Here is a 19,316-nt window from a genome sequence, read left to right on the forward strand (position 1 = left end):
GATTGAAACAAGAGCAAAGGTTGACATTTAGTTTCCTGTTGTTTGATAACATTCAACAAACTAATTTAGTATTTTCCCATCATTTAGTTTTTGGTGAATTTTAAAATATATCATCAGCAGCCCTCTGCATCCCAGCAGAAAAATGGTTGTGGCTATGAGTGACATCAAAAAAGTAAGGGTCCAGCACAAGCTCAATGATTTCCATGGTAAATAAAAATGAAAATACAGCAAAAATAAATGTGGATCGTATTAGTTAAGGAATATGAAACAAAAGATAATGATCGAAGACATTTGCTTCTGAACTTTAATCAAATATAGACGAGGACTATGAAAATAGTTTGACCGATTCTGAAGCACGTCTTTAAAACTAGTTTTGTAATCATCATAAATCATTGTTATGCAATACTAAGAAAACATTCAGGACGTGAGGACACATTTAGATCTGCTTTAATACAACAGTGAAGTTTAATGGAGATCTCCTTGTGCAATTTTAATTTTTATGATTTTTTATGATGTAGAGGACTATTATATTAATAAATACTGATAACAAATGCATGATAGTGTGAAAAGAATAGTCATTGAATTGAAAGAGAAGCGAGCTCTGCAGCTCTCCAAATAATCATATAATAATCAAATATCAAACTATAGCAGAGGTAGAAGACTGAATAAACACACCTGGACAAGGAACAACATGGAAAAGCTGATGAGATATGAAACATATGATATAAAAGGAAATCTAGGATAAACAGGCACATCTGGGCAGCCGGAAGGATTGCAACATCTTTCATACGTCATAAGTCTTGTTTGATTGTTGTTCGATGTTCACATCATCACAATATTCAGTGAATGGGATTGATAAAGTTATTTTCTAGCACTTTGAAACACTTTTGCATTTTAGGCATACGTCTATTTTGAAGGACAATTAATGTCAAACCACAGATCTCCTGACTTACTGCATCTTGGAGAGGAAGTCTTCAACATTAGAAACGTGAACTTGTCCCTTATCATGACGAGGTCTGTCACCGCACATCATCAATCCCGAAGGTCTCCAACTCCTAGGGACTTGTTGTATAAACAAAATAGGGAACAATTACAGCTGGCTGGAAGAATGAAGATCAGTATGGGAATTGAGACTCAAGCACATTTTCTAATGTAAATATTTCAGTTAAGAGTTTTGTACAGAGACATACTCATGAGTTCAATAGAAGTCGAAGATTAATTTACGACACTTCAATCAACACATTAGATGACCTTTAAACATTACAAATAATGTTCTGATTTATTTTTGTTTATTTTGTGTGTAACTTTATTACATTCTTTTATTTTATGCCGACACCACAAACAATTCCTGTCGTGTTTACAACACTAGAAAAAGTTTCTGATGAATTATAAAAGATAATTGAAAAAGGGAATATTTTATAATCACTACTACATTTAACAGATGTCTGAAGCCATGCAAATCCGTTGAAGTCTGTATTTTAAAACATAGATTGTGAGAGAGGAACAGTTTTAATTTAAGTGTCTGCAGGTCACCAGGGTGACAGACTGACCGTCTTTGCTGTGAAACTACTGTTCATAGCAGTACCAAACCATAGTTCCTCAAAACACACAACTCATTCTTCAAGTGAGTGACATGTTTGACGAGTCAGCATGGTGACGGTGTTAAAAAAGCCATACAAAACCATCACTTCCGCTTGTTTATTGGTAAAATTACACATTTTTTTTCCCCCATCCTCGCTCTTTTCCCATTGCCCCACATATCACAGCAGCGGCTGATTGCACTAGTTGTTCACGCCGACGCAACAAGACGTCGGCAATGTGGGAAGCAATCCCCCTCCCTGACATGAATAGTAAAAACAAAGAATCAGAAAAGCAAACAAACATGATGAGAATCTCAACCCACAGATGATGAGACACACCCAGTGCATTTTAATACCATAAATCTTCAGAAAATTAAGACATTAGAGAATCCATCACAAAATAATGAAAAAAAAGTCTCAAGATTGGGAAAGTATTGTTATATTAATAAGTGATTATAAACTGGAAAAAGCTACATACAGAGCAATATATTTGTGAGATGATTTTGGTCAAATAAATTGATTTGTTGTTATCATGATCGAGAAATATCACATTAATGCTAAAATTACTGACAATGTTAATAAGGTACATGTTACTGTATATAGTTGCTAACATAGATGGATGATTGCAAAACCTCAGGTAGTCTATTGAAACCATACTGAAGCTCCCGTGTCAAAGAAAAGCAAAGAATAGTGATCACAATAATTCATCTATACACTTCTATCAAGAAGGAGATATTCGCCTGTGCCCGTTTTCCTCTCAAGGCTTGCAGTCCAACTCTTCCAGGGACAAGACAGACGAGAAAAGGAACACTGCATGCACCTGCAACCCACCCAGGGATGTTTGAAGTCATGATGGAAATACTTGCCGGGGCATGGACACGGGACGAGGCCAAAGAACACCTCCATCTTGTGTCATCTTTTCTACATAAATACAGAAACAAGGGCGTGCGTGACGCCTCAACTAAGTGCCACTGGCCATTACTTTTTCTTTTCCTCCATTAGGTGGATGTTTGCTCCCCAAAAGTGGTGCCAGGTGTCCATCATCAAATAGAGGCTGGGTTAATATCAGTGGAACCTTCAGGGGGATTCGGGCAGTAAACTCGTCGAGGTCAGTTAATTGGTGCTGCTTTGGACATTTTGGTCTTGGCCTGATTTTTAAGCTAGGGAGAGGCTTTGACCAGTAAGATATCAATTGACAGCTGGCTAATATCTGGAAGGTTGATCGAGGCTGTTGATTGGTTGGATCAGCTTGTGCTCAAGTTAGTTCCCGCCCCCACAACACTGCCCGCTCTTCCCCTGTGGTTGGGCTTCCTGCAGGTCCACGCCACCTCTGGCTCGTCCACTGCTGCCAGCGCCACCCTGAGGCTCGTTTTTAGGGAGCTTCTTGGCTGTGAAAACAGAGTTGAATCATAACTATGCGTGTCAGACTTGAACACATTCTAAACCATACTCCTAATAAGAGTCAAACGTAAGCTAAATATTTAATTATATTTGAGCTCCAAGCTGGAATTGTCAAAAATGACAACATGAGCGCAGGTGCCATCAGGTTAATAAGGGCCAGTGAAGCGTCAGAGCAGAAAACGTTTAGCTGTTAAGTCTTACTATTCCCGTATTTGAAGACTCGCTCACATGCTTATTGTGAGACATAAATACGACATAGTTCTGATGAGGAGTTCTTAATTTATTGAACATCTTATTGTTCTTCTTCACAAGGTCTCTTTTATTGTAGCACCTCGATTAAACTTCTCAACTTTCACTGATGACTCATGTTCTCTGACCTGAACACTGAATATCCATAACTACCAGCAACGTTGCCGTTGAATCCAAACAAGAATATTAGCAGAAAGTCTGTTTGTTATCTCGATTTTATTTAGTATTTAACAAATGTCTTTAAAAAGAAACGTTTAATTCTGAAGCAGCAAAGTTCAATGAGTGCTTTTTTCATTAGGTACCTATGTTGTTTGTGTTTATTATCATTTATTTTATAATTAACGCAAACCTATGATAATCTCAAATTCTGTTTTGAATCTTGCTCTTAGTTCTACTTTCTCAAACAAGGCTGTCGGGAATGCATGTCGGCTCGTACATACTTAGGTTCTTATACTGCACTAAACAATCTGGCTGTGTCTGAAAAACTCTTTTTACATATAATCCACCAAACCAAAATATTTAAAGTTAAAAAACAAAATGACATCAATTCAAAATCAATCCCATTTACACACTTCTAACTAGGGCTGCAGACTTTAACAAAGTAATTTCCAGGAAAACATTTTTGACGCCCAAATGTAACACATAACACTCAAGTTAGGATAGGCGAAATGGCAAAAATATAGGTTATTATTATAAAAAGAAAAAATGTAAATCAGTTGATAATTAATATTACTACCCTTATTTCTGGACTCTAAAGTGCAGCTGAATATAAGCTGCACCAACTAAATTGGTATAAAGGCTGCATTTGTCAATACGCCAGGTAGCATGTATAGATCAATACAGTTTTATCTATCAAGATCTAGAAAATGTTACACAAAAACCTTTAGGAAAAATATGTGGGGTATTCTTCCCGAAGGTCGTTCTGTTGTAACTTTTCAAAAATGAATAATTCATCTCATAATGGACAGTAAAACATGTTTGGGAACACTTACCTATCGCCATAAAAATCTCATTGACATTCATAGCAGTCTTGGCTGAGGTCTCCATGAAGAGCAAACTGTTGTCTTCTGCGTAAGTTTGTGCTTCCTGCAGCAAACAGAGCATGTTTGTAATGTCAACATAGACAATCTTCAATATCTCGTCATGCATTGGTTCGTTTTTTCCCCTTTACCTGAAAATCTACGGCTCTCTTGTTGGCCAGATCTGCTTTGTTCCCTGCCAAGGCGATTACGATATTTGGACTGGCTTGACGCTGAAGCTCTTTCACCCAGTTTTTCGCACGTGTGAATGTATCCTAAAAAGAAAGACGACACATTGTAACAAAAGCATGACGTGAGGCTGAAAAACGTCAAGTCATCAGGAATCAACAATTAATGATCAACCTTAACCAAAGGACAAGGTTCAAGAAATAAAAAGGTGCTGAGACTTACTGTGTTTGTGATGTCATAGACCACGATGGCAGCCTGGGCTCCTCTGTAGTACATGGGTGCCAAACTGTGATACCGCTCCTGTCCCGCGGTGTCCCAGATCTCAAACTTTACCGTTGTGTCATCCAAACATACCGTTTGTGTAAGGAAGGCAGCTGGAGAAAAGGTGAGAAAGATTTGCTTAGTTAGATCATCGATTCCTTCCATGCAAGGTTATCATTCAAGTCTGAACCAGCCCTTTCTGTTTTTTCCTAGCTGCTATATGCTCAGCTTGTTGGAGGAGTTTAAGACACCGAGCTCTCTCTCTGTATATCCTTCTTTTTCCGCATTATATTCATCCACCGTGCAGTTTAAATCCACACTTTTCTTCTCACATGACATAGTAGTTGTTAAAGGCTTTGTAATCTTTGACCAGGAGGCAGCTGACTCAAGACTCAAGTTTTGAAATTGCCGACTGGATTTGAGTCAACAGTTGGTAGAGGCCGAGAGCATCCTGTCCACACATCCTGACGCCACACAACACAGCAGTAACTTCTATGAGCAAGAGGAAAAAAAGTGCATGAAGGAATAAGTCATAAATACTATAGATCTGTTGCTAAAGAGACAATGGAAACTCCGAAAATGTCTGCTGATCTGATCTCAAGAGTGAAGCAACAAGGTGTTCTTGTTCAAGGGCACAAGAGAATTGTTAACCCTTGTGTTATGTCAGGGTCAAGTTGGCCAAAGGCTCTGAAAGGTTTTATAGCTTGTTTTTAGCCGCCTAAATCTTGAGCATGCGCACTGACGCATGCTTTTCAATGAGGAAAGACGTCAGGCAGGAACTGAGAGACTGATAACTTTCACTACAAACAAACTTACAAGGCTTTTTACTCAAGATGGACATTACAGACGAGGAGGTATTTGGAAGTTTTTAAGAGTCTTTTTGGACAAAGATGAAGACACCCGGGCTCCTGTCGCTACATTAATATTACTTTTGCTTATAACTGTAAAAAGGAACTGATTAAGCTGAAAAGAACCCCAAGCCTTAGATAACATGAGGGCAAGTAGAAAATGAGTGAAACTGTCAGCTTGGTTGAACTACCACTTTAAAGAGTTGGTCACTCACCTCCAATGGTGCTCTCCTGGTACTCATGGAACTGGCCTTTGACGAAGCGCAGAACCAAGCTGGACTTGCCCACTGCGGACTCTCCCAGCAGCACCAACTTAAACTGGCAGATCTTGTTGCTTGCTGCTGTGCCATTGGTCCGTGCTGGGCCCCCTCTCCCTGCCATGCTGACTTGGATATTAGGAAGTTTGAATTTTGGAGGAGATGTGGTGGTGACCAAATGCCGGGAAGGTGCAAGGAGGGAAAGACGCTCAGGTGAGGTAGGTAGACGAGCCGGAAAAAGGAGACCTCACCAAGGGGAACTGAAAATACAACAAGAACCACAGGTTAAACTTTGTTCCTTCTTAAAAAGAAATGGCATGGAATTTATCGAAATACATTGTATCTTAACTGGAAAGACAATTGGGATGGGTTCATTTAAAATAAACACACATTTTCCTGAATTACAATTGAAAGAATTGCATGTTCTCTGGAAATAATAAAACGCTGTGGTACGAGTTGGAGTGGTCTGGTTTTGGAAGAAAACTTTTCAACACAGTGTGTTCAACACAACATTGTGTGGTAACATTGGCCACTCCTAATAGCAAAACTACATTTCTTTTTTACATACATAGTCTTCAAAAATGACAACTCAAATGTTCCCTATTCTTCGGATTTGATTTGGTATAAGTTGGTGATCTTCAGCAAACTGGAAATGAAACTTAACTAAGAAGCAAACAATTTAATAATTTACAGATTTCCTGGCCTTAACAGAAGTAGAGCATTGGAATAACGCGTTTACAATGAACTAACAGTTAGAACATGAACAATACGCAAGCAGTGTGAGAGACTTAAAACCATTGTGCTCAAACAAGGCAGCAAAGTCAAACTACTTAGTTAACAAATCCTCCAGGTTAAAAAGAAAAGTTGACCGGTAGTTTTGAGCATATGAATTCAATGTTTTTTATGAATTATAAAGACAACGGTAAATTATGAGTGTTGTAAAATAATCTAATCACTTTAAAACTTTGCAGGAAAAAATTATAGTCTCCAACATTTGCGAAAGTAATGTTTCCTGGTAAAACATTTTAAGATTAACTGATGGTTACAATCCTGTGCCCACAGTGTCCATTTACTCGAGTGTGCAAGCAATTTATTCATTCGAAACACATTTAAATAGAAGCTTTAAGTAATTATTGTTTGTATGTATTTCACAACACAATATGTAAACAGCTCTTAGTAACAAAGTGATATAAAATAAAGACATTTTTCAAATAATAAAACCACTAACTAATATTTTATCAAAAAATGAAATTACAAAGTATCCATCCATGTATCTAATTCAGTAAATGGGACGATTGTGTTGATCTAAATCTGCAACAGCCAATCAGTATTGCCTATCCAAGATATTTTGATATTAGAACTAAATCAACAGTTTTAGTATGAAATTATTAATGCCTGCAACGTTTGTATTCAACAATTAAATATGTGAGATATGCTAGAAGTTGATAAAATTTCGCTTATGTGTTGCACTACATAATATCCTAAAATTGTCTGGGTCTTTGAAGCTCCTCTTTGAAGGTCTTTAAAATTAAGCTCCACATGATGTAGAGAACTTTGTAAACTGCCTAATAAAGAGTACATTTAAGAAACAGAACACATACATTAACAGCAATAGACACCTAGCTGCCACACAACCTGTCTGCATTTCTTCGCTGATGTGCATGTTCTGTAAAAGTGATGGCTTTTCATGATGCAAAGCTTACACAACTTGGTGAAAATGTAATTGTGTAATATGCACAAAATATATATTTTAGAGTAACAGCTAATTGTTTTGTAGTAATTAACAGTAAAAACGGGAAAATCAAATATCTAAAACACATGTGGCAATACCTTACATCTGCAGTTATAATAATATACAAGAACGGACTATTGGTAAATCAGTGAGATGGTCAGCTTCTGCTTCTTTCAAATGCCGGAAACAACTCAACTAAGAACAGGAAACAAAGGTTGCAGTAGACCGATGACTGTTGAGCATTAGGTAACAAAAACCACTCATCACATGCAAATACTATCGACAGTTAATTTGACCCCTTATATGAACAAATTCCTTTCAGACTTCAATGAGGCATTCAACAATTCCTCAAAATATATACTACTTTCCATTCCATTAATGGAATTCACTGAACTCATCATCATCAAAAGAATAAAAAAATTGAGAGCACAGAAGTTCTGAGGGATTAATTGCATTATCAGGGAGACACCGGGTTCCATTTGGATGTTTTCTTTGTTGCTTTTTTAAAACAGATGATGTTGATAAGGATGTTAACCACAGTAAGGTTCATATAATTACTATTTCAAGCTACTGAAATGTCGAATAAGCAAAGAATGAACCTAAAAAAACCCTCAAGAAATCCTTGGAGAACACAATCTTTCCTAACATTTGAGCCTTGTTAATCCCCAGCATGTGACAGGAGATCATGGCAGAATCCAGCAAAGTACAATATTTTATGTAAAAGATTGCTAGGTTTCTAAATATTGTTTCCATACAAAGCAGGAAACATAATTACAGCACATTTCCTTGTGCCTCACCAAAGTCCTGGAATCAAAAGGTATGATATTACTTGGAAGTGACCCACCTAATAATCTGTCAAACGCCCTGTTTATAACATAGATATGCATGTATCCATGTACTTACACACGCACACACACAGGCTTGATTCATTTCCCACGATGCAGCAGCTTAATGCTTTTATTATTTTTATTGTCATGATGCAGGTAGATGATGTATACAATTAAAAAGTTTTGTCTTACTTAAACAGTTTTTCAGAATACTTTTAGTCTCACTCATCTTTTTTGGGATTCATTATTATGACTTGTGTGTAGCTTATTCTATAAGCCACGATTGTACACCAGATCAACTGTATAATTCAACCTTATAAGAATCAAGTTCTTGCATTTTAAAAATGAACCGTTAACTGCAGTTTGATCAAGTATAATAACACTAAGGTTTATTTTAAAGGAAAGACTGAATGAGATGTCGCTGGAATAATAAATTTTATTATGTTAGACTTATTATTCATCATATGTCGTCGTTAAGTAAAATTAATCTTGATCAATGTTTTAAAATACAATTTTGCCAGTACTAAAATAACAAATACAGGGCTGAGAAGGCAATACTTCAACCAAGAAATGTACAAGTTGTGATATTTTACAATTCTTGTTTCCCCAAAGACAAGAGGTTTGATGTATTCATAAAGTGTGCAACATCGTCCAGTAGCAGGAATCCAAGGAAAGGTGCATTTCAAAGTGAATTGTTTAGCGGTTTTAAAAGAACTATGATGGGTACACCTTTACTGGCTTGTCTTAAAAGAAAACCAAGTGAAAGGAAGCTGCAGCTCACTGGGCTGCAATCAGCATGTGTTAAGATAAAAAGGGCTGCAAACATCAGCCAAAGACAAAAGCTTTCATGGGCATTCCTAATGGGCTCCACAGACCTTCATCAAGTGGGTCAGAGAGAGAGAGAGAGAGAGTGGGGCATTGGTTGGACAGAGGAGGAGAAGCAGGAAAGAGGTGCAGACAAGAGTGAGACTTGTGAAATATTCATTGTTGCCTCTTGTAGGGGGTTATGATGGGGCGTCTTCGCTAACAATCAACACATGGGGAAGTACTAATTCCAATTGTCTGACTTACACATTAAAAAGGAATTAACCGGGTAACGTGAGCTAAACAAAAAATGTTGAAATATGCGTGCAAATGTTGTACTAAATTCCTCTCTGCTAAACAAACAACACAAGCGTCTTCTCTCCCTCAGAAGGGCAAAATTGCAGTCAGCATTCATGGGAAACTGATGACATAACTGAGGAAAAGCAGACAGGAAACTCATCAGCACAGCCAGTAGGAAATATCACAATAACGCTTCCTTTTCTTTTGACTTCTAGGCAACAAGCTTGGTGACCAAACAGGGAAAGCTCGAATTCAAATTTTCATAAATTCAAAAGATAATTTGCTATATATAGTATATAAAATGAAGGATAGTCTACTTTAATGGGCACCCTGTGAAAAGATTACAACAATTGTTGCTACAAGTTCCAAGAAGCCTCAAAATCTGTTTGGCATAGATTCAACAAGTTCCAGAAATTGAAGAGACATTTTTTTTCTTCATATTGACATAACAGCTTCACCGTCTGATATCAATATTCAACTTCCACAAATTCCAAAGTGAACTAAACTCATGAGTCATCAGAATCCAATTGAAAGACTACAAATACTTCTCCCTTGCACTGGTCAATCTCCTACAAGGTTTAGAATAGATAAGAGAGATAGAACTTTATTAATACTAAATCGTTTTTCCAATTAGAACATAGCAATACAGACGATAATTCATAAAAATAAAAGAAAAAGAACAGAACAAAGTTTCTATAAAAAAAAGATAACACAATGTAATTCTAAAGATAAAGAACATAGATCAAAGACAAATAACAAAGGATACAAAGATTAACATGGAATAGAATGTCATGATACTTTCGTTTAATCTAAAGTGATTCTGTTTTACGTTCCCCTTTTCTAGTGATTCCCTTCAGGATGGTTAAATAGAAAGTTGCAGTTAATCAGCAGTTTCTGAAAAAAACCTCGTTCAGCTTGTTTTCTTAATCATGTCTACGAACGCAAATGACTTGAGGAGTCGCAGGATTGTTTTGAAAGTCTGGTCATCACTTCAGGAGTTCAAGGTCCGTGTATAATAAACTTGACAAGGCTAAAGTTGTCTGAAGGATCATTAAATTATATATTGAACCTTTAAGTACGTTTTTAAAGAAATACGGTTTCAAAATCAGGCACAGACATGTTCATCTTTAAAAACACAAGTAATTTAACTAAATGTAACCAAAATGTGTCTATTGTGCTACATCATAATACAAAAACACTATTTTCCTTGTAGTTACAACCTGCAAGTTTATCACACCTTGACATCTACAAATAAATGAGGAACATATAGTCAGTTTGTCCATGTATACAGACTTTCAAAAGTGAAAGTATAAAGTTCTTAAACATTATCTAAATGCATACCACAAGTTGTATTGGTTTTTATGATAACGTTGGTTTTTAAACATTACACAGTATTAACAATTGCTAACGAATAGACAGGACAGTAGGATCCAAGACAACACTTGTTTAAATAAGTGTTGTCCACTCTAGTCGAGTAGAAACATTTATATTAATATCTTTTATTTCGAGGGGGTTTTTGGTACAGTACAAAAGTTGAAAACAGTTAAGACATTATCGTGTTATTTGTATCTTTGTTAATGTGTGTGAAATATAACGATAGATTTATGAACGTTACATCAAATGTTAAATGTACAAGTGTTAGCTAGCTGGTCAATGAGAATAGACCCGCATCTGTTGTTAAACACTGTTGGTGGGAACACATGAGAAAGATATAATTGATGTTTTCATCCGTGTACGAGGAGGTTTTAACAAACACTGTCTCTAATGGCAAAAACTCCTGGCGTTAGCCATGTTAGCATCTGTGTAGCAAACTGTCGACAACGTCATTAGATTAACAACTTCTCGGCCCTGGGTGGTCGCTGTTAAAAATGTGTAAAGAATACAGTTGTTGGCAGGTTTTCAACATAAGTGCTTGTATCTCAAGATGACACATGTCAAATTTGAACATTGGATTGTATTTTAAGAGCTATATTGGAGTCCAGACGGCTCGATGTAGCTCTGATGGACGTCCAAACCTACTTGACCGCCGGGCTAGCAAAGATTAAACGACTGACACCAATGTTTTTGACATATCTACGCACAAGTTAAGTCAGTGCGTTTCTTTCTTTCGAAATGTGTTTCAGAATTCGACTCACTGTTGTTTTTCGTCTCTTGCTGCTTTCATCGGCTGTCTCCTTCTTCTTCTTGGGCTCCGGCCTTCCTTTCCGGTTAGCTGTTTTCCGGGAACCGCCTACTTTCGTGACGCGTTTTGACTCACCAATCATAGCCCGAGTTTATTATAACGCATTAAAGCCATCGTTGTTGTTCATGAACAAAATCGTCGTATCATATTGAAGCTCATTTAAACATATTTTTATTTCTGCTTGGGTTTGTTTTTTCCTGTTCTTTTTTATGTAACACAGTTACTGTTGTTGCTATAGTCACTTTACTGTTGTGTCTCTGTTCACATTGTTGTTGTGGCTCTAGTCACTTTACTGTTGTGGTTCTAGTCACTTTACTGTTGTTTCTCTAGTCACTTTACAGTTGTGTCTCTATTCACTTTACTGTTGTGTCTCTATTGACTTTACTGTTGTGTCTCTATTCACTTTACTGTTGTTGCTTTAGTCACTTTACTGTTGTGTCTCTATTCACTTTACTGTTGTTGCTTTAGTCACTTTACTGTTGTGTCTCTATTCACTTTACTGTCATTGCTCTATTCACTTTAGTGTTGTGTCTCTATTCACTTTAGTGTTGTTGCTTTAGTCACTTTACTGTTGTTTCTCTAGTCACTTTGCTGTTTTTTCTCTAGTCACTTCACTGTTGATGCTCTACTCACTTTAGTGTTGTTGCTTTAGTCACGTTATTGTTGTTGCTCTAGTCACTTTGCTGTTGTGTCTCTATTCACTTTGCTGTTGTGGCTCTAGTCACTTGACTGTTGTTGCTTTAGTCACGTTATTGTTGTTGCTCTAGTCACTTTACTGTTTTGTCTCTATTCACTTTACTGTTGTTGCTTTAGTCACTTTATTTTGGTTGCTCTAGTCACTTTACTGTTGTGTCTCTATTCACTTTACTGTTGTTGCTTTAGTCACCTTATTGTTGTTGCTCTAGCCACTTTACTGTTGTGTCTCTATTCACTTTACTGTTGTTGCTTTAGTCACGTTATTGTTGTGTCTCTAGTCTCTTCACTGTTGTTGCTCTAGTCACTTTGCTGTTGTGTCTCTATTCACTTTGCTGTTTTTTCTCTAGTCACTTTACTGTTGTGTCTCTAGTCACTTCACGGTTGTTGCTCTAGTCACTTTGCTGTTGTGTCTCTATTCACTTTGCTGTTGTGTCTCTAGTCACTTTACTGTTGTGTCTCTATTCACTTTACTGTTGTTGCTTTAGTCACGTTATTGTTGTGTCTCTAGTCTCTTCACTGTTGTTGCTCTAGTCACTTTGCTGTTGTGTCTCTATTCACTTTGCTGTTTTTTCTCTAGTCACTTTACTGTTGTGTCTCTAGTCACTTCACGGTTGTTGCTCTAGTCACTTTGCTGTTGTGTCTCTATTCACTTTGCTGTTGTGTCTCTAGCCACTTTACTGTTGTGTCTCTATTCACTTTACTGTTGTTGCTTTAGTCACGTTATTGTTGTGTCTCTAGTCTCTTCACTGTTGTTGCTCTAGTCACTTTGCTGTTGTGTCTCTATTCACTTTGCTGTTTTTTCTCTAGTCACTTTACTGTTGTGTCTCTAGTCACTTCACGGTTGTTGCTCTAGTCACTTTGCTGTTGTGTCTCTATTCACTTTGCTGTTGTGTCTCTAGTCACTTTACTGTTGTGTCTCTATTCACTTTACTGTTGTTGCTTTAGTCACGTTATTGTTGTTGCTCTAGTCACTTTACTGTTGTGTCTCTATTCACTTTACTGTTGTTGCTTTAGTCACTTTATTTTGGTTGCTCTAGTCACTTTACTGTTGTGTCTCTATTCACTTTACTGTTGTTGCTTTAGTCACCTTATTGTTGTTGCTCTAGCCACTTTACTGTTGTGTCTCTATTCACTTTACTGTTGTTGCTTTAGTCACGTTATTGTTGTGTCTCTAGTCTCTTCACTGTTGTTGCTCTAGTCACTTTGCTGTTGTGTCTCTAGTCACTTTACTGTTGTGTCTCTAGTCACTTCACGGTTGTTGCTCTAGTCACTTTGCTGTTGTGTCTCTATTCACTTTGCTGTTGTGTCTCTAGTCACTTTACTGTTGTGTCTCTATTCACTTTACTGTTGTTGCTTTAGTCACGTTATTGTTGTTGCTCTAGTCACGTTACTGTTGTGTCTCTATTCACTTTACTGTTGTTGCTTTAGTCACTTTATTGTTGTTGCTCTAGTCAATTTACTGTTGTGTCTCTATTCAATTTACTGTTGTTGCTTTAGTCACGTTATTGTTGTTGCTCTAGTCACTTTACTGTTGTGTCTCTATTCACTTTACTGTTGTTGCTCTAGCAGCTTTACTGTTGTGTCTCTATTCACTTTACTGTTGTTGCTTTAGTCACTTTACTGTTGTGTCTCTATTCACTTTAGTGTTGTGTCTCTATTCACTTTAGTGTTGTTACTTTAGTCACTTTATTGTTGTTGCTATATTCACTTTACTGTTGTTGCTCTAGACACTTTACTGTTGTTGCTCTAGCAGCTTTACTGTTGCGTCTCTATAGTCACTTTACTGTTGGGTCTCTATTCACTTTACTGTTATTGCTTTAGTCACTTTACTGTTGTGTCTCTATTCACTTTACTGTTATTGCTTTATTCACTTTAGTGTTGTGTCTCTATTCACTTTAGTGTTGTTGCTTTAGTCACTTTAATGTTGTTGCTATAGTCACTTTACTGTTGTTGCTCTAGCAGCTTTACTGTTGTGTCTCTATTCACTTTACTGTTATTGCTTTATTCACTTTAGTGTTGTGTCTCTATTCACTTTAGTGTTGTTGCTTTAGTCACTTTAATGTTGTTGCTATAGTCACTTTACTGTTGTTGCTCTAGCAGCTTTACTGTTGTGTCTCTATTCACTCTGCTGTTGCTCTAGTCCAGGGATCTCCAAATGTCTTGCAACTTCGAGCTTCTCCAAGGTGTACAATCAGTTTGATACACTAATAACTTTGTAATACGTATATTTGAAAATAATCACAATTAGAATTCCTCCCAACAAAAACTTTTATTAGGGAAGAAAAGTTCAACCATGCTAGAACATGTAGACCACTCACCCACTTCACATGAACTTCCATCATTGTTAAATCAACGTCATTTAAGGTAAACGCGTCGTCTTCAGAGACTCTTCACAATAAAAAAGAGCCGGGACTCTTTACCGTCTCTTGTACCGGCTGCTCAGTCCCATGACTTTAAAGGTGGAGCTGACGATCTTCTCATAGAGAAGAAACATGAGCGCGGCTGTCAACACGGTCTGCAACAGTTTGGCCTCCAAACCTTTAAACAGACCAAGGAGGCCATATTTCCTGAAGAAGACGAGAACTTGATTACTGGTCTGATGTCATCCTAACACTAGGAGTGTAACGACTGCTCACTCACGTCACTCTGTTGAAAAGCAGACACTTGAGTGTCTCCAGACTGGACAACAGCTTCCACCTGCCTCCTGACTTGTTCATCTGGCCAAACTGGTCAATTAGAAAGAGTCAAAAAAGGGGAGCTGAAGGCAAGAAAGATTGAGACCACCTACCCTGAGGACAGACTGAACGGTCTGCAGTGGGTACGTCAACGTGGTGGCGACAGCTTTAGCAACAGCGCCGATTATGAAAACCTCCACCGACGTCAGCTGAGCAGGGAAACACATCAGTCTTTAGAACGTTCTTCTTCATCTGCACGACTCACCTCTCGAGGTACTCCTATCCTCAGCTGCCTCTTCAGACCCTCGTAGATCATAAACTGGATGGCGGGGTTCAGAACCAGCAGCAGTGACGGGAAGGTTCCGTTCCAAAGAGCGCCGACGCCTTCGTCACGTGAGATTTGAGCGAAGGCGTCTGTAAAACAACAGAGCGTTACTGCATGATAAGAATATTTATCTTGTGTACTCACCCAAAATGCCAGAGTAGTTGGTGGGCTGGAAGTCCGCACTGTGGAATTTGGAGCCCTGAAGTTTCAGTCTGGTGTTGACCACCCACAGAGGAGTGGTAACAAGCACATTCACAACACCTTGAACCAGAACCATCTTTAGAAAAAATAACGTATTTTGCATGGACAGTGAACGTCTCACCAGCAGCTATCCCGACAAGCAGGTCAGTAGCAGGCGCAGACTGGCGTCCCCTCAGCCAGCTCGCCTTCAGGCTGTGGAAGCAGTAGAAGTATACAAAGTTGGAGCAGCAGAGACTGCAGATGACCGGGAACCATCCTCTGTATGGGGCCAGTCTGGAGGAGGGACCACAAAGACAGGGCGAAAGAGTTTAAATGTATCTTCAAGTGCATCCAAGTGATTCATAAACGAGAAAGACTGGACACACTGGAGGGTTTATTACCGTTTTATTACTACACATGCATGTTATGATTATATTTATAATGGAAATCTGTTACGAAAGAATGTGGGAGTAAATTGTGAATCCATTAAGTTCGAAATAATGCTTTTAATATTATTCTTCCACATGAATCTATAACGCATACAACAGCTATAATATATATATATATTAAAAATGCAATAAAAACTTTGGAAACTCACAGCCCTTCTTCCCTCATAATCTCCGCCAGGATGGCAGGTGTCGATTTAGCTTTCCTCAGCTCGTCCACTTAAACAGAACAGAACATTGAAACCTGCTTTTAGTAAATCATCTAAAGTTTGACACTTAAAAATACTCACCTTGAAGTCGGAGTCTGGCGGTGTCGAGTGGGAAGAAAACTGTCATCGCGGTGACGCTTCCCTGAACAGAGCACTCGTGTTACCAGACTGTGTTGAGAATCTAACCGTTTTTAAAAGTTTCTAGGTCAGAGAAGTGGAAAAATGCACACATTTATCTGTAAGCTACATTTCACAAGTCACGGTACTGTTCGGTTGACTTCCGCTGTTTCTAACACCCTTTAAATGACTCAATAATTTGAAATGTCAACAGAAGCGCAATGTGGTATCTCTGAAATAGCTCAACATTTAAACGTGGTTATATTTCAGGTAAAAACAGGACATTTATATAAAACTATAAAGACCGAACACATGTGTGCAACTTACCGCAGCTCCTGCCACAGCATGGACTAAACTCTCGTACGAAAATATGTCGAAACTCATTTTGTCCAACTTTCCAGGTTATAGTAATCCGTCAAGTTTGTGCTGGATAGAAAGTCCAATTTCCTAAATCCTGCAGCTAGTTTTGAGTCGTCTTCCCTGAGTGCTGCTCCATTGAAAATCCGATGCATTGTGGGTATTGTAGTCATCACGCCGTTACATAAAATAGAAAGATTTAAGAACCTCACCCTTTATATGTAACCTTTTGATTTCGTTATTAGTGTATTATTTTCAAAGATATTTTACACAACCATTACTGTGAATTTAACAACAACAAAAAAATCTTATTATGAAATAATTATCCAATGAATATTTCATTCTTACAACACAACTTTGTTATTTTTATAGATATTAAAACACATTTTCATTGGGTCATTATATTTATGAAGTTATGATAGGAGGCAATGATCGAAATAAAATGTAATATTATTCCGATGAAGTGAGGAATAAAAAAACATGTTGATAAGAGTTAAAAAAAGGTAAACACAGGAAGTTGTTAAACAACAGGCAAACACTGTATACATTTTTTTATTATTATTATTACACATCTTTATATATATGCAACTGTTAAAATAATGATTGAAAGACAAGGCTCAAAAGTTTCCACTCCATTCATTTAGCCATTCCTGACATTGGGTCCTCTGCTCTTCCGTTTCCACCTCAGCTTTTCTCCTTTGTTCTTTCCTCTTCTCCTTTTTTCTTATCATTTCTTGCTGTTCTTCTCTTAATTGTTGCTGCTTGTCCGTCTGTTGCTTCAACAGGGTGTCCATCGTCTCTGTCAAAGTCCGTATAAAACGTTCTGGAAGCCACCTAGGGTCCACGGATGGGAGGAAGGGGTCCCCAGCACAGACCAGCAAAGGCTCCGGCTCCAGTGGAATGAGGAGGAGATGAGCGTGAAGCATCATGCGGTACGGTGCGTCGTCGGCTCCACAGCTGTAGGTGAAATCACCCACGATGGGGTGACCTATAGCACTGCAGTGAACCCGTAACTGGTGAGTGCGACCTGAACAGACGGAAAAGAACATGAGCGTCCAGAACTATCAGACAGGAGATGATCATTTGCAGCTTTCACCAGTCAGGGGCTGAAGTAACACTTTAGTTACAGGATCGCCATCATACAAGCCGTATTCTAGCACCGTCAGCTCCGTCTGACATGGTTTAGGGTTTTCACAGCCTGACATGGAGAAAAAGTGATTTTCCGGATTTATTCATGTACTGCTGCCAATCAATAATACAGTAAAAATAAAGTATAAAATAATTATTATTTGTTTATTATAAAAATCATACTCACTATTTGTACTATCAATGCACATCATATGAGTTTTGCCCTCAGTGGAGTTCTTGCCGATAGAAAAATCTACAGTTTGAGTTTCCTTCTCCACCCAGCCACGGATCTGGAAGCCCAAACAAAGAGAGCCATGAAGATACACTCCTTTGATTCTTGATTCATTTCGGGTGCAAATTGTACCAAGGCCAGGTAGGCTTTGGTAACGGTGCGATCTTTGAAGCAGCGGAAGGCTCGACCAGCTGCCACCTTGTTCAGAGCCACGCAGAGAGCCCCACTGGTGGAGAAGTCCAACTGATGACAGAACCTGTGCCAGTAATGTCAGAGTCAAGTTTTATAATACGCTGCAACACACACTTCTGTGACACACCTGAATCCATAGTACGTGGTTGGATCGGCAAGTTCCGGGAAGCGATGGCGTAGTTGTGCCTGTACAGTCTGCTTCTCGTACCACATCTTGCTATCAATACGAATGTCCCAATGCTTGTCCACCACGATGTAGTCGTCACTCTGGAACAGAACATGGAGGCTCTCCAGGCTGGCGGACTCCATGACCTTTAACCTGTAAACACCGTCAGACATTGATCATGTTCCTAACGAATGGTTGGACAAAACACTGAGACACGGAACATGTTTGTAACCAAGATGGATGGTTACAAATAACAACAAACAGTCAATGGTTGAAATCCTCGATGATCAACATCACTAACAACGTTTACAAGGCTTCTAAACACAGTTTCAGTTGGTGACAACACTCCACAGGCATAATAAAAACAATTATTTAAAAATAAAGAATACGTAATGAAGTTTAAGAGTAATTCGTAATAGATCAACAATAAACAGGAATCCATATCCATGTCATGCAAACCTGAACTTTAATCTGTATATTTACACATTAACGGAACTTACTTTAAATCCTGGATAAATGAAAGAAAACGACTGTAAACAAATCCACTCGCTGCAAGGCTGCTGACCAACGCATGCGCAATGGCTTGTCATCGCGAGACCTCACTACGGCTGCTGCGCTAGGACATTTTAGAAATTTGCTGTTCGTTAAACAATTTTAACCATAGTTGAAGTTAATTTCGCGTTCTATATGTTGTTAAACATTTCCTACCACGATTATGCCACATGAAAGATAAATAGATATTTAATTTGTTCTAAATCAAATTCTCTTTAAACCAAAAAAGTCCAGACTTAATACATCCCATAATACAAATAATGACTCGACTTTCATCTTCTTCTTAAAGTACTAATCTCCAGGATTAAGATTATCCCTTAATCTGCTTTGTCACTTGAAAGTGGAGTTCTCTTCACTTTGACATGACCTTTCACCCTCCATGAGAGCGACTC

At 38.1% G+C, this 19,316-nt stretch overlaps 3 protein-coding genes across 3 annotated transcripts; all 3 read right to left on the bottom strand.

Annotated features, from left to right (window-relative positions):
* Positions 1-1,684: 1,684 nt before the first annotated feature.
* Positions 1,685-11,734, bottom strand: rab5c (RAB5C, member RAS oncogene family). The gene is made up of 6 exons (XM_087808501.1): positions 11,603-11,734; positions 5,763-6,064; positions 4,661-4,812; positions 4,402-4,524; positions 4,223-4,316; positions 1,685-2,968 (listed from the first exon to the last, which is right to left on the bottom strand). The coding sequence occupies exons 2-6, from the start codon at positions 5,926-5,928 to the stop codon at positions 2,841-2,843; spliced, it is 663 nt and encodes a 220-aa protein (XP_087664627.1). The 5' UTR covers positions 5,929-6,064; positions 11,603-11,734; the 3' UTR covers positions 1,685-2,840.
* Positions 11,735-14,666: 2,932 nt separating this feature from the next.
* Positions 14,667-16,789, bottom strand: slc25a17 (solute carrier family 25 member 17). The gene is made up of 9 exons (XM_087808498.1): positions 16,625-16,789; positions 16,262-16,322; positions 16,124-16,190; positions 15,668-15,819; positions 15,490-15,606; positions 15,286-15,434; positions 15,134-15,229; positions 14,986-15,071; positions 14,667-14,912 (listed from the first exon to the last, which is right to left on the bottom strand). Exons 1-9 carry the CDS (start codon positions 16,679-16,681, stop codon positions 14,762-14,764), a joined length of 936 nt encoding a protein of 311 aa, XP_087664624.1. The 5' UTR covers positions 16,682-16,789; the 3' UTR covers positions 14,667-14,761.
* Positions 16,790-17,271: 482 nt separating this feature from the next.
* rpusd1 (RNA pseudouridine synthase domain containing 1) lies at positions 17,272-18,949 on the bottom strand. Its single transcript, XM_087808388.1, has 6 exons — positions 18,873-18,949; positions 18,334-18,525; positions 18,147-18,270; positions 17,970-18,072; positions 17,751-17,852; positions 17,272-17,681 (listed from the first exon to the last, which is right to left on the bottom strand). Exons 2-6 carry the CDS (start codon positions 18,513-18,515, stop codon positions 17,272-17,274), a joined length of 921 nt encoding a protein of 306 aa, XP_087664514.1. The 5' UTR covers positions 18,516-18,525; positions 18,873-18,949.
* Positions 18,950-19,316: the final 367 nt, after the last annotated feature.

This window comes from Callionymus lyra, chromosome 15, assembly GCF_982586985.1.
Source record: "Callionymus lyra chromosome 15, fCalLyr1.hap1.1, whole genome shotgun sequence".
Classification (NCBI taxonomy): Eukaryota; Metazoa; Chordata; class Actinopteri; order Syngnathiformes; family Callionymidae; genus Callionymus; species Callionymus lyra.

Excerpts from the sequence above, each read along its gene's own strand:
- rab5c (XM_087808501.1), bottom strand. The coding sequence starts at position 5,928 with ATGGCAGGGAGAGGGGGCCCAGCACGGACCAATGGCACAGCAGCAAGC. Across the intron at positions 4,525-4,660 it reads TCTATGACATCACAAACACA|GATACATTCACACGTGCGAA; the intron begins GTAAGTCTCAGC and ends CTTTCTTTTTAG. Across the intron at positions 4,317-4,401 it reads AGAGAGCCGTAGATTTTCAG|GAAGCACAAACTTACGCAGA; the intron begins GTAAAGGGGAAA and ends TGTTTGCTGCAG.
- slc25a17 (XM_087808498.1), bottom strand. The coding sequence starts at position 16,681 with ATGAGTTTCGACATATTTTCGTACGAGAGTTTAGTCCATGCTGTGGCA. Across the intron at positions 16,323-16,624 it reads ATGCTGTGGCAGGAGCTGCG|GGAAGCGTCACCGCGATGAC; the intron begins GTAAGTTGCACA and ends TGCTCTGTTCAG. Across the intron at positions 16,191-16,261 it reads CGCCAGACTCCGACTTCAAG|TGGACGAGCTGAGGAAAGCT; the intron begins GTGAGTATTTTT and ends GTTCTGTTTAAG.
- rpusd1 (XM_087808388.1), bottom strand. The coding sequence starts at position 18,515 with ATGGAGTCCGCCAGCCTGGAGAGCCTCCATGTTCTGTTCCAGAGTGAC. Across the intron at positions 18,073-18,146 it reads CCAAAGCCTACCTGGCCTTG|ATCCGTGGCTGGGTGGAGAA; the intron begins GTACAATTTGCA and ends TTGGGCTTCCAG. Across the intron at positions 17,682-17,750 it reads GTTACTTCAGCCCCTGACTG|GTCGCACTCACCAGTTACGG; the intron begins GTGAAAGCTGCA and ends CCGTCTGTTCAG.